Source organism: Mycotypha africana (assembly GCF_025528875.1).
Source record: "Mycotypha africana strain NRRL 2978 chromosome Unknown BDF20scaffold_3, whole genome shotgun sequence".
Taxonomy (NCBI): domain Eukaryota; kingdom Fungi; phylum Mucoromycota; class Mucoromycetes; order Mucorales; family Mycotyphaceae; genus Mycotypha; species Mycotypha africana.
The window spans coordinates 788,314-801,830 of NW_026515727.1; the positions used below are offsets into that span (position 1 = coordinate 788,314).

At 36.3% G+C, this 13,517-nt stretch overlaps 4 protein-coding genes across 4 annotated transcripts; 3 read left to right on the forward strand and 1 right to left on the reverse strand.

Moving 5' to 3' along the window:
* Window positions 1-2,039: 2,039 nt before the first annotated feature.
* On the forward strand, window positions 2,040-3,865 carry BDF20DRAFT_986131 (uncharacterized protein; the record flags this gene model as incomplete). Its single annotated transcript, XM_053085207.1, has 5 exons — window positions 2,040-2,318; window positions 2,560-2,621; window positions 2,703-2,727; window positions 2,787-2,924; window positions 2,988-3,865. Exons 1-5 carry the CDS (start codon window positions 2,288-2,290, stop codon window positions 3,863-3,865), a joined length of 1,134 nt encoding a protein of 377 aa, XP_052938007.1. The 5' UTR covers window positions 2,040-2,287.
* Window positions 3,866-5,037: 1,172 nt separating this feature from the next.
* On the forward strand, window positions 5,038-7,574 carry BDF20DRAFT_934500 (uncharacterized protein). Its single transcript, XM_053084755.1, has 7 exons — window positions 5,038-5,432; window positions 5,524-5,631; window positions 5,722-6,162; window positions 6,240-6,311; window positions 6,402-6,592; window positions 6,666-6,828; window positions 6,906-7,574. Exons 1-7 carry the CDS (start codon window positions 5,346-5,348, stop codon window positions 7,176-7,178), a joined length of 1,335 nt encoding a protein of 444 aa, XP_052938008.1. The 5' UTR covers window positions 5,038-5,345; the 3' UTR covers window positions 7,179-7,574.
* On the reverse strand, window positions 7,372-8,632 carry BDF20DRAFT_371752 (thioredoxin-like protein). Its single transcript, XM_053075305.1, has 5 exons — window positions 8,157-8,632; window positions 8,050-8,076; window positions 7,847-7,968; window positions 7,589-7,755; window positions 7,372-7,520 (listed from the first exon to the last, which is right to left on the reverse strand). Exons 1-5 carry the CDS (start codon window positions 8,534-8,536, stop codon window positions 7,506-7,508), a joined length of 711 nt encoding a protein of 236 aa, XP_052938009.1. The 5' UTR covers window positions 8,537-8,632; the 3' UTR covers window positions 7,372-7,505.
* Window positions 8,633-8,960: 328 nt separating this feature from the next.
* BDF20DRAFT_371796 (WD40-repeat-containing domain protein) lies at window positions 8,961-11,604 on the forward strand. The gene is made up of 5 exons (XM_053075306.1): window positions 8,961-9,274; window positions 9,354-9,544; window positions 9,613-10,854; window positions 10,936-11,494; window positions 11,572-11,604. Exons 1-4 carry the CDS (start codon window positions 9,151-9,153, stop codon window positions 11,377-11,379), a joined length of 2,001 nt encoding a protein of 666 aa, XP_052938010.1. The 5' UTR covers window positions 8,961-9,150; the 3' UTR covers window positions 11,380-11,494; window positions 11,572-11,604.
* The last annotated feature ends 1,913 nt before the right edge of the window (window positions 11,605-13,517 follow it).

Below are 13,517 nucleotides of genomic sequence, written 5' to 3' on the forward strand. Positions count from 1 at the left end.
ACAGACACACACCCGAATTTCTCCGCTTAAATTGTTTAGTCAGGCCAGCCTGTTCAAGACAAACCCATCGTCATTCAAACTTTAGTCCTTTTGTCTAGTGTGTATAGATTTGCTGATTCATAAGGTTTCATATGAAGTACAATGAGAACGGTAAATTTTGTCACTTTGCAATGATCCATCGAATTGTGCGAAGCATCTGAGAATGAGGAAATATGGATTATTGTTCTTTTGCTGAATGCCAGATTGGTGATATTGTTTATTGATAACGAAGTTAATCTTGTCTTTTTTTTTTTTTTGGGTGACCTGTACGAAGCAGTACGATATGTATTTTTGGTTGCCTAATGCACTCAAAACGCTGTTGCAGTTCCTCGGATGAATTGTTTTCATTGTTACCGCCTTACTAATGCTATTGTTAAACAGATTGCCCCACAGGCCGTCTTTGATTCAGCGAATCGCCTATTGACGCATAATATACTGTAGACAGCGCTTAAGCTGATCCAAGATTTCCAGAAAGTAATACAAAAGTAGGCTTATTGAGTATGACTACACTTGCCAAGTAACATTGTTTATCTTTTACTTACAGCAGTATGAAAGCGCAAGCAGCGAATAGTCAGTAAATACCATGCAATTGAATCACCTAAAAGTTGAGTATCTAACCCATCCGTTTGAATGGTTCAAAGTTTAAGGCTACGATTAAAAAAATGTTTGATATATGGATTTTGACCGTATTGTTTCACTGAATCACACACACAATTGTACACAAGCTACCCCGCTTTTTTTTGGAGCAACTGGTTTTTTTTTAATTTTGTGTCTGGCTTCCTAGTGTTTCTCCCACGTCTGCAAAAAGTTGGGCGCTCATAGATCTGTTGACCAATGAGTTGAATGATTTATCATCTTTAATGAATCAATATTTTTTTAAAATGGGGAAGGAGGGGCTAGAAGAGCTGGATTTTCTATGACTAGTGTCGTATTTCATAGAGATCAGGAGCCGATAGTTGCTTTTATTGCTACTATTTATGTTTATGTCACTCTAGGCTACGACTAGAAAGAAGGCAAGTATACTTGTGAAGAGAAACCATCCGCGTCATTTCTGACGTTGCCGTGCAGCGGGCAAGAAGAGGCAAATAAGACAATCCTAACATCATAGTGGAAAGGGGGGCGTCAGCATTAACTAAAAACCTATTTTTATTGCAACATGATTCCGCGGAACAAAGTCAAACCTTTTTTGTAATCCCAGTTTCTTTCCTTACTTGAGCAAAAAAGGTGCATCCCCTTTGCCTTTCTATAAAGTATACAGAAATGTGTAACTAGCAAACAACAAGCCTAAAGCCTAGATTTGTGCTGTAGTTAGTAGAGTACATTGAGAACGGTAAATTTTGTCACTTTGAGGAAATTGAATGTCCATAACCAAAAAATAAATGTCACTAAGCCAAAAATTTATGACACTAAACCAGAAAAAAATTGTCCCAAAAAGAAATCTATTTGTCCCTTTATGTCTACAAATTTTATTTTGACTTAGTTTTTGGACCTCTTCGTTTTCCTTTTTTTGGTCCAGAAAGACGACATTCTTGCTCGGACCGGACTATGATAGTTGCGGTACTTGCGATACTTGCGGTACTTGCGATACTTGCGATACTTGCGGTACTTGCTGTCGTATTTGAGGGTAGATGATATACAAATATTGAAGATATAATTCACTTTATGAAGGATAAAGATGAATTATACAATATTGCAAACCAGAAATAATTAGAAACTACATAAACTCTAATATATGAGTACCGTGAATTAAGTGTTGTGTTTAGTTGACAGCATCATATGAGATGTGGAGAACTCGTATACAAATTATACAAGATCCTCACACCTCATTACTGCTGAAATATTATAAAGTAGAGTAGGAAACGAATATAGAATAAGTGATGATTCTTATACGAGAATAGCTACCTCGTATAAGGCTGAACAGGTTGTCATTTAGGATATATAGTTTACTTATTTTGCTATAATACGTTACTATATGACATGGGATATATAGTAGAATTAATATATGGACATGCAGGATATATTGATTCAACACCAAGGTATAATAGGTTATAAGGACTATTCTCTGCCTTCGGCATAAAGAATGATTACAAGATAATAGTTTGTGATCATCCTTTACAATAACTGTTCACTCAACTCAAACACCACGCACGAATAATATTTTCCTAATTAATTCTATTTTCCTGCAAGCAGTGCTACATAATGGTTAGCACGGAAAAATAGGTTAGTTGCATGGTCACTAGATCAAGCCATGGATACGTTTACAAGTCCACCCGCTCCGGGTAGATGCGTAATCTCCTCAAGGGAGAATTCTATTCTTTTACGGTTCAGAAGACGTACGTCTTCTTTGAGTAGAATAACTCAGCTGTCAGTTTCTAGGTTCCGCAATATGAAGAAGATATTTAAATTTTTGCAGTAGATATTTTTCTTCTCTTTGAACTTAACTTGATTCAAATAAAGACCTACTAGTTTGATCTCGTTAACTTTTTATTGTTTTAACTAAGTGATATTTAACTCTACAAGTCGTCAAATACCACACTTGCGATACTTGCGATACTTGCGATATTTGCGGTACTCACCTTAGGGTAAAACGTTTTAGGGGTATTTTTTTGTCTTGTTAGCATGTATTTAAAATTTTGTACTTCTATCTTCAAGATATATAATAGTTTTCACTTTTATTCAAAATGTCGCGTATGTTACTAGCCAATGTCTTCAACTTTAAGCATAAAGAATCTCATAACTTTATTTAGAAACAAACTCTAATCTAGATGACGATCTTTCTGATGTTCTTACTATAACTCTACCAAGACGCCCAGGGGCTGATCTTTCAAGTAAATTACTTTTTAGGGAAGACGAAATTGTAAACATCGTTGTTAAAGCAGCTACTGGTAAGATTGTATTTCAATACTGACTGACAGAATTTTGAAGGTTCCTAAATGCTTTTACATGAGATGGCCATGTTAACGGTTCTTTATATTGTGTTTCCTCTAATGAGTTTTCTGACGGAAGGAAATCAGACATTCTCTACATTCCTAAAACAAATAAGCCAACAGAAACCACCTTGCCAATAATTGTTGAAATACAACAAATTGTTGATATCTCTTTCATAAAAAGAATTAATCGATACTGTTTGAATGTTCATGATGCGTACAAAGTATTTCCAAAAGTCATCGTCTTTGTTATCAAGGGATTTTCAAGTAAAGCGCTCATGAATGATTTTGCTATAGAGGAAGGTTATCCTTATTATACAACACACAAACAATACTGGGCACATTTTATTCAATTCTACAGTTTGGACTCAATTTCATCTTTTGTAACTGATGAATCTACTATGACACCTATTATAGCATTAAGTTATTTTTTATGCAGTCAACAAAAAAGTATCATGGCTTTGGACGAGAGTGAAGATGAGGAGCTCAGAAAAATTTACAAAATTGCCTATCGCTCTTTTTTGCAGTATGCTACAATTGAAAACACCTTGACCGATTTGGCAAATGATGTTCTTGACAAAACGAACAAACAGTTCGAAAAAATTGTGAACTGTGCACATGAAAATTCAGAAAGTTCACTAAGAGCTTATGCGAAAAATGGATTGGAGTTTACCGAGAAACGCCGAAAACTTTTTTTCGAAAAGGAACAAGACGCTACTGTCACCCCAATTGAAATTGTTGAGAGCGCTGATTTGTTTTTTGTCAAGAATTTTAGAAATAATATACCAGGAAGAATGAACTGGTCAGCTTGTTATACATCAGGACTGAGCGACGGATTGTTTAGCAGATTTGGAAGCCCTCTATCTTTAAAAGATGCATTTCTAAACGACAGATTGTAAATGTTTTTTATTACTTATGCTGAACAACTTTATTGCGTATTGCTTGTAAACCCTTTACTAAACCAAAATAAATCCCTTTCATACGTGTATTTTTTATTACATTGTTACAATGTGTGATTAAATGCATAAGATTGAAACTAGAATATTATATTGTACTATTATTGTACCTTAAAATCATTCTGAGTATTCCGAACGTCATACGCCTCCTAAAAAACCACCTCTAGTCAGTATATAAAACTAATTAGCTAACTCCTCGACAATTTAGATGATATTCATGATATGAAAGGGCTGTAAATCGACATAGTTAACCTCTCTGTTCAGAAGTCTAAACTAATTATGCAAAACAAAAATCCTGATAAGAGGTTACAAGTATATTTACCTGACAGCATACCCACCAGAACTCAATCCAGTAGAATTAGAGATGCGCATAAGTGATGTAACTGAAGTTCTTGGATACGTAAAAACTTATATAAAAAATCAATAAATTGAACAAGACTGGAAAAGGGGTTACTTTATTAACAACAGCAATGATTTGAAAGAAATATCGCGTCTTCAATAATTTATAATCTTAATTGACTTTTTTTCTCATGAGTATTATTCCAGCTGCTTGGTAATTGAGTCTATTCTTTCAAGGTGTGACATTCTGTAGATATAATTCATTCAGATGGTAACCTTATTATATATAATAATTGAAATCTTAATTCATATCATTGTACAACCTTAAAAATGTAGTTATGAGAATTACAGTAGGAGCAGATGTTCCTGGTGATTCATATTAAGAGTTTACAGTTCTGTGTAGTGAGAGTCAGTAACTATTGCTCTGTTTACAACAATAAGCAAGTTCTATCAAATGATGTGTATGATTTGGTAGTAATTATTATAATAAACTCCTTTTAAAACATCTTAAACATATTTTAGTTTCTATGAAGACAACATTAATTGTTCCTGCACGGGCGATATTTTAGTTTTGAGTGAACCAACATTTTGATTTAGTGAAAACATTTTGTTCGGACTGGCAAGTACCGCAAGTATCGCAAGTATCGCAAGTACCGCAACTATCATAGTCCGGTCCGAGCAATAATGTCGTCTTTCTGGACCAAAAAAAGGAAAACGAAGAGGTCCAAAAACTAAGTCAAAATACTTCAATTTGATGTAAGTTGTGACACTTTTACTTCAAAAGGACAAAATTTGTAGACATAAAGGGACAAATAGATTTCTTTTTGGGACAATTTTTTTCTGGTTTAGTGTCATAAATTTTTGGCTTAGTGACATTTATTTTTTGGTTATGGACATTCAATTTCCTCACATACATGAGTGAGACTAGAGGAAAGAGACTGTTCCATTTTCTTACGATATTGCTTTTAGAACACACAAAATTACCACACAACATCACGAAGAAACAGACAGTCCAACTGTCAGAAAGCCTCAGAAGCACAATAACAACCGAAGGACAAAAATTTAATTATCCAGCTTCTTCCGCATGAAGAGTAACTTCCAGCATATATTCAAAGCATTGGGTGCTTTTGACTATGCTGCTGTTGCCAAGCTAATTTCAAAATCTGCAAAGGTATTTTATACCTCCACCTCTAAAAAGCCTTAGATTGATGGCCTTTCCGTTATATACTATTCTTTTGAACTGACAATCTGTGTTCTTGCAGGCTCATCAGTCGATCTTTTACCAATTAAGTAAACTGACTCATTGCGAGACATCTTACTCTCAAATACAATTTCTCAGATCACGATGGTTTGTTATGCGAAAAGATAGCGTAAAGTATAGAGTGAAAGGCACCTACCATCCCCACTCTCTCTTTCTAGCGAGAATCTGTCAGTAACGTACCTTTTACACTGAAACTTAGTCCTTAGAAATCGTGTACAGCAACATTGCAAATGAGCTTTTAAAAGAAAAGTTAACCATAGCAACGTCGACCACACTTCCTGCTGAAGAAAAGGAATATTTGAGCAACATACTGGATGCTCTGATAAATTTTTGCCAAACTCGGCGTGAAATGATCCTATTATATCAATCCATATTAGCCCAGTCGCTTAAGGGCGAATTCGCTGATATTTTATTGGAACTGGAAGCTGTTCAAACCAGGATTCTAGATATGGGACTATCCAAGGATTTAGAGTTGCTGGGACTAAGTGTAGAAAAAGAAATTACAATCCTTACATGTTTGATACGAGCAAGGATAGCCATCACGCGCTATTCATTCCAAGATGCTTGCTTGTCGCTCTTCGAGGCGAAACAAGAAATCACTGAATGGAAAAAGTTTTGTCTAGAACAGGAGTATCCAGAGGTACAGAGACGCACATTTTCAAAGGAAACATAGTGTTATAGATTGTGTTAGACGAAGGCTGATCTTATCCCGTTCAGAAAACTCCTTCTAAATCAGCAGAAGCTAAAGAAACATCTGGCTGGCGTTTTCAGTTGTTTGGTCAGTTAGAGGTATGAACATATACAATATTGATAGCCCGAAAAAAAAAAGTGTGCAGATCAAATAATATGGTTTTTTCTTTTACGAAAAAAAAAAAAAAGTCAAAAGCGCATCATAAACAGGAAGAAACCTGGCCTAATACAATTAAATGGCACACTCGAGTACTTGGAAACCTCACATCAAAAATGGCGCTGTATTTCAACACTATATTACTTGAAAAAGAGGCCATGTTGAACAAAAATGATCCCGAAAAAACCCTTTGGACTGGGCTTTCGATAAACTATCATGAGCAGTAAATATAGCAACATCCTTTTAGCACACAATAGTGAAATAACTGTTTAATTTTTACCACACTGCTGGGATAGAATCGCAGCGTTTAGAAAAAAATTTGGCGCGTATAGAATCAGTTTAGTATACGAAGTGACTGATGACACGCCATTCTTCCCTCAAGGCTATGCCTGTCCAGATACCCCTTATGAAGCTCCTCAAGGCATACATTCATTTCCATTTATTTATAGTCATCCGCAGGTAAGAAGCCTTGATAATAACGTTGACTCAACAATAAAGATCATAAAATGAATTGAATATCTATTTTATGTCAACAGGAACATCCGTTCAAGCATCTGCCTAATATTATTTCCATCATACAAGGAAGTAAACAAAAGCTCAGCGATCCAAAAGCGGCCCCTGTCCATTTTCTAGACAATACCATCAACAGTACGTACTATTTGATGCGCATCGATAGACACGCTGTCTTTATCATTATCTTTTTAGATAAGCATGTTCAACGCGAGTCTAACATTATTGACTTTATAACTCATATCGTAACCTCGCTGAGAGGTAGCACTGTGATCGAAGAGTTGATGAAAGTTGATTAGATACTTTCTTTTCCAAGCCATTTTTTGGCTATAATACATCATTCTGTAAATACTAAACATTCGTAATTCAACTGTACACAAAACCTTCGCGGCATTCCCTTACTTTGCGTAAACGCAAATCACACAACCTTACTGCTATCCTTTCAAATTCTCGGGGCATTTATTTGGGGCAATGGGATGCCTTGTTTGTATCTACTGAGTGCCAATTGTTGAATATATGTGTATGCATAAATAATGATGAAAATAATAATAATAATAATAGAAAGGACAGTTGTGCTATCCTTTGTTGCAAGATTTTGCGAGACTACGTGAGACTGCTAACAAGCATTAAAAACTCTGAAGCTAAACAAAAAAGATCATCGCGAGTCAGCAATAGTGTTTAGTTGAATCAACAACATAGATACACTTACTATATTACAAATGGTATCTATGGAATGTGACAGTCTACTATCTTCCAAAACAAAAGAAAAGCGAACTTTTCGTGACCGATCAATGATAAATGCTGATCTTTGTGTCAAACCGGAATCAGGATTAATTACATTAAAATGGCGTGATACAGAACGCGTTGTATCGGCAACTATGTCAAAAAGGAAACGTAAAGCATGTAGATCAGTTAAAAAAGTACTTTGAAAGCACGATATTACTTATTCTTAGCCATTGCAAAATACCTAGTGGAAATGGAGGTGAAAATGTAAGCGAAGACCTTAAAAAAGCTGCATGCACCATTTCCGTATCTGTCGACATCGCCAATGGCACTGAATTCAAGTGTTGTAACCGCTCATAATGTCGACTAGATTGAATGAGTGGGTTAATACGTTAGACGAAGGGCCTTTTCTATCTCTTCTTTTTCTTTTTTTTTTTTCATCCTAACCTGATCAGAGAGATATCATTAACAGCACTTGGTGTACTAGCGAGATCAAAATGTTATTAGTTCAGCCATTACATTATTTTAAGCATAAAAGAATTGCCGGAACATACAAATCAGATTCGTAAAAAAAGAGAACTACTGCTTTATGTGTATTCAGTAAGTTTGACAACTGTAAACGGAAAATTTCATTGTTGAAAACTGCCGCACAATTGAAATCTGGTGCTACCAGTTCTGTTGAACGCTGGCTTATTAATGCTGCTGAAAAATTATCGTTACAATCCATGCCGGTATTAGCATCAGTCAACTCCTCTGTCGTTAACATGCTATTGTTGTGGTTTTGTGAAAAGGCTGCCGATACTGCGCCTGCTGTTGTTCCATTGTAAAGATGCTCAGTTGATATGGATTGTTGAATGCGTCTTCTTTTCTTGCTGCGAATCGCTTCACAATCGATATGTACAGTAGAGAAGTTGCTTTCTGTTAGTAAGATCATACGTATAAACTAAAACAGTTTCAACAAAATAATAAAGAAGACGAAGAAAGATAGTAAAAAAAAAAAGAACTTGGATTAGGAAAGCAAGTAATTTGAAACGAGAGGGAAAAAAAAAAAAAAAAAAAAAAAATCGGGCTTTTCCAGTGCTGTGACAGCATGGCCTGTCCCCCTTGATCTGCACTCAATACGACATTTCATTAGCTGCACAGGTTTTTTGCTCGAATTGTACCGTGCTCATCCACTTCTTACATGTCTTCAATAATGAAAATACTCATTCAAATCAAACTGTAATTGTGAATATATGGAGAAATCAAAACGGTAGAATAAGAAATCAATAAGAGGCTTACTTCAAAATTATTCAAGTAGTATGTGCGTCTTTCTTAACCTACTCAACAGTAGAAAGCTTTGATACTTTGGAGAAGAGGCATAAAACAGGTGTAACCGCAGTATCTGTTGCATGAATTACTGCCGTGACTGTTAATCGCTTTTCTGTGGCGGTGTTGCCTGTCTCTTAAATTTCCATTTCGAGCAAAATGCTAGTGGAATCATCAATTTTGTCGATTTGACAATTAAGTATCCTTTTTTTTTGCCATTCAACATACACTCCGTTTCCGATGGTCTTGCAAGTAACTACAGCCAATAATGTTAAAGTCTACACCGTTTCTGGTGGTCTTGGCTCCAGATCTATACCCGATTGGCTCGTACGAAAGAAGAAGAAAGCCTTAAAGAAAGATTTTGGTAAGTTATCGCTGAATCGTAGTACATTGGCCTCATCGATCGTTAAGATTTAACATTATTCGTTCTCATGAACAACTAGATTATCGTACAAGAGTTGAACTCATCCAGGACTTTGAGTTTCCTGAAGCTTCTAATCGTATTAAAACGACTCGTGATGGAAAATTTGTAGTAGCAACTGGTACCTACAAACCTCAGATGAGAGTATTTGAATATGCTGATATGTCAATGAAGTTCGAAAGACATACTGACGCAGAAACTGTCAATTTTGAGGTATATAAGTCTTGTGAGAAAAATATCATTGTATTTTGAGACATACTAATTGAATTTTTGGTTGATAGATTCTTTCGGATGACTGGACTAAACAGGCATTATTACAAGATGATCGATCCGTCGAACTCCATGCTCAGGGCGGTATCCATTATCGTACCCGTATTCCCAAGTTCGGTCGTGATCTTGCCTATCATTTCCCTTCCTGCGATTTATTACTCACTGCATCAGGGTCAGAAGTATATAGACTCAATTTAGATCAAGGTCGATTTTTGAATTCGATCCAAACGGATGCCGAAGACGGTGTTAACTGTATTGAAATTAACCCAGCACATCAACTCTTTGGTATGGGTACAACAAAAGGCACAGTTGAATTATGGGATCCTCGTTCCAAATCTAGAGTGGGTATTTTATCAAATTTGGAAGTACCAGCAGCATATGGTAGAGATGATGATTCACCTTTAGAAGTATCAGCACTCAAATTCAAATCAGACGGTTTGACCATGGGTGTTGGCACAACAACAGGCCACACACTATTATACGATTTACGTTCCAGCATACCAACATTAGTAAAAGATCATCAGTATGGCTTTGCAATCAAAAGCATCCATTTCCACAAAGGTCCTACCGGAGCTACAGAATTGGGTACAACAGGAGATAAAGTCATTGTGGCTGATAATAAGATTGTAAAGGTTTGGGATCGTGCCACCGGCAAACATTTCACTTCAGTTGAACCAGAAACAGATATTAATGATGTGACAATTGTGGAGGACAGCGGTCTGATATTTACAGCAAATGAAGGTATACAAATGGGTGCCTATTATATTCCCCAGTTGGGCCCTGCCCCTCGCTGGGCCTCTTTCCTCGAAAATCTCACAGAAGAAATGGAAGAAAATCCCAATCGCGATATCTACGACGAATACAAATTTGTTACTCGAAAGGAATTGGCGGCTCTTGGTTTGGAGCATCTCATGGGAACAAATGTACTCAAAGCTTATATGCATGGTTTCTTTGTCGATTTACGTTTGTACGAAAAGGCAAGACTTATTGCTAATCCCTTTGCATATGATGATTACCGTGAACGTGTGGTTAAGGAAAAGATTGAAAAGGAGCGTTCATCTCGTATCCGTGCTGTTAAGCAGTTGCCAAGTGTTAATAAGGAATTAGCTAAACAATTGATGTCCGAGAAATCTGACAAGAAGGTCAAAAATGACCTCCTCTCAGATAATCGTTTCGCTGATATGTTTGCCGATCCTGATTTCCAAGTTGATGAAACATCGAAAGAATATCAATTATTGCATCCCGCAGCCGCTGTAAGTGTCGAAAAATATTGCATCAACTGTTTACATATGTATATATATTTATCTTTGTTATATTTGACTATGATGTAATAGAAACAGAGACGAAGAGATGATACAGATAACGAGGACGAAGAGGAACCTGCAGAGCCAATGGACATGGATGATGAAGGTCTTGCAAATGATACAGACAGTAGCAATGATGTGTCAGACAAGGGTTCAGATAGTGAAGATGATATTGTATCAAAAATTCGTAAAGAAAGAGGATTGCAAGTTCGGGACAAGAAAGGTGCAAATACCTCCGTACGATCTGGCACTACATCAAAGAAGAAACACCTGGAAATGCGTATGGGTACAATTGGTGGAAAGCTAACGAGCAAAAATGATACCAAGAAGTCCTTCGGCTCGAGGTTACGATCTGAAGAGTCTGGTCGTAGAAATGAAGGTCATAAAATGTCACGAACTGCTTTGGGCGGAATGGAAATGTCATTCACACCCGCGAAGAGAAATAAATCTAGAACCACAAAGAGAAATAAGTAAACAATTACTCTGTAAATAAAAGTCATCTTTCTGTAGGGAACAAAAAAAAACCATTCCTTCGCTTCTTTGTTGGATACCACAATCATGAAAACCAACGTCATCACTCCAATGCAGAGTAATAAATTGGTTAATCTCATAAATTTTGGAAAATCAGAATACAGTAAATATTAACACTTGCACTGAATACTCTAGTTGCAGTATTTTACGTTGACTTAGTTTTACACAATAATGGTGATTACAAAAGATTTTGAATGTATTACTTCATGCTTAACACTAGTACGAACATACTCGAACTTAAATCCACTCATCCTGAACGTATTCTAAGCATGTGGCAGCAATATCCTTCTTAATGATGCCCATTCTTAAGCTTTACTACACATTCCCGAATAAGTAGTCAAGACATCGCCTATTTCGATCCATGACAATATACAATTCAAGGTATTGCCAAAAGCGTAAATCATCGGTTATAATATCGTCTCTTCTCGTCAGACAAGTCTCGGTAATACTACCGATAGCCTTGATTTCACTCACTGAATATATAGAATCATTGGCATACATCTCCGATTAACAAGCATTTTGAATATATTATTATACCTTCTGCTCGTAGCTTCCCATAAGTCACTCTTATTATTTAAAGCATTGCATACTCCATTTTTGCCAGAGTATTCCGTAAACAGCATCGAATCACGGTAGTAAATTCGTCACACTCTAAGTCCCTTCATGCTTAACAGTTATGGAACGCCTTATTTGTCTTATTCTGTTTCTTTTCTTTTCCTTCTCCTTGGAGGCAGGGAAGGTGTGCTGGCTATATCCATTACTGCATGAGGTTTTTTTGGGAAACAATTGCAGAATTCGTCTCGTGTTTCATCAAAGGTGCACATACAAGATAGCGTCTATCGCTTAACTCTGCTTATCTGCAACGAAGCGCAAGCAAAACGGTCATCTGCATTCTATTTTGTACATACTTTTCCACAGACTTCAGAACTACAAATGCAATGTCGTATTCACCTTGCTCTACATGATTTCATTATAAGCACGACAACTAAAATAGAAAGGAGAAGTAAGTTTGATAGTCAAAGACGCACGAAGTTGGTTTCAGGATATGGAATAGCCGAAGACAGTATTAACCGTAGCCTGGCACAGTTGAAATAAGGTGCTTTTTACAGTTACTTCCGATCAAATATACAGTTGCTATCACGTAGAGCGCTGAAGGATCAAACTGGCTTGAACCGACCTTGATCGATGAAAACTGTAAGATGAAAAAACCTCTTCAGCAGTTGGGCAAAATATATAATACGGGTAGTGCTGACCGTTGTATCGATCAATTTGTTTCAATGGCTCAATATAACGAGTGTGCCAAATAGCATTAAGAACTTCAAAGCAAGCCATGTCAGAAATTGAGGTTACTGCCTTTATTAAAAGGATAGAGTTATATTCTCCAATAAAATCTTCTTGAATTGCCGAAGCAAAATTATCACGTTTTCGAAATTCAGTACCTACCTTTAGTTGGCCGCTTTAATGTTACTTCGCAAAAAAAAAAGATCAATGCTAGATAATAAAGCAGATCAAAAAAGAATATAACGAGACAGCGTAGACCGTTAAAGATGACTCGCCGGTCCACTATTAGTACCTACGAAAATCTATTAGAAGAACAAAGCAACAGAAATAAGAAGTCAAGCTTATCAGCCTTGGGTATAATTCAGCTGTTCACAGCCATGCTTACATTGTTGCATACTACACATAAATCATCATATTTTACGTCTGTTTTTCCATCACAAAATATGTGCAGCACTTCTGTGGTAAAAAAGTCTGGATTGTTTCCCCCACCTCTGTATACATCTCCAAGCGAATCATACCCTTTATTAACTATGTATTTTCATGGTCTTCATTTACATGTTCATAAGGAATAATGAAATTCATGCATACTCATTTAAGCACAAAATGACTCCTTTTATGGCAAAAAGGTGATGTGTACTGAGTTACGAACCATAATTGACAAACTTCTGTTTCTGTCATGCGTAAAAGTGATAAGCGGGCATACTAACTTTTTTTTTCACCCGTACACAATGTACCTCTCATTTTTATTATTTATTGTCTACTGGATTTTATTTTTTTTCTACTGTTTTTACGGATTATCT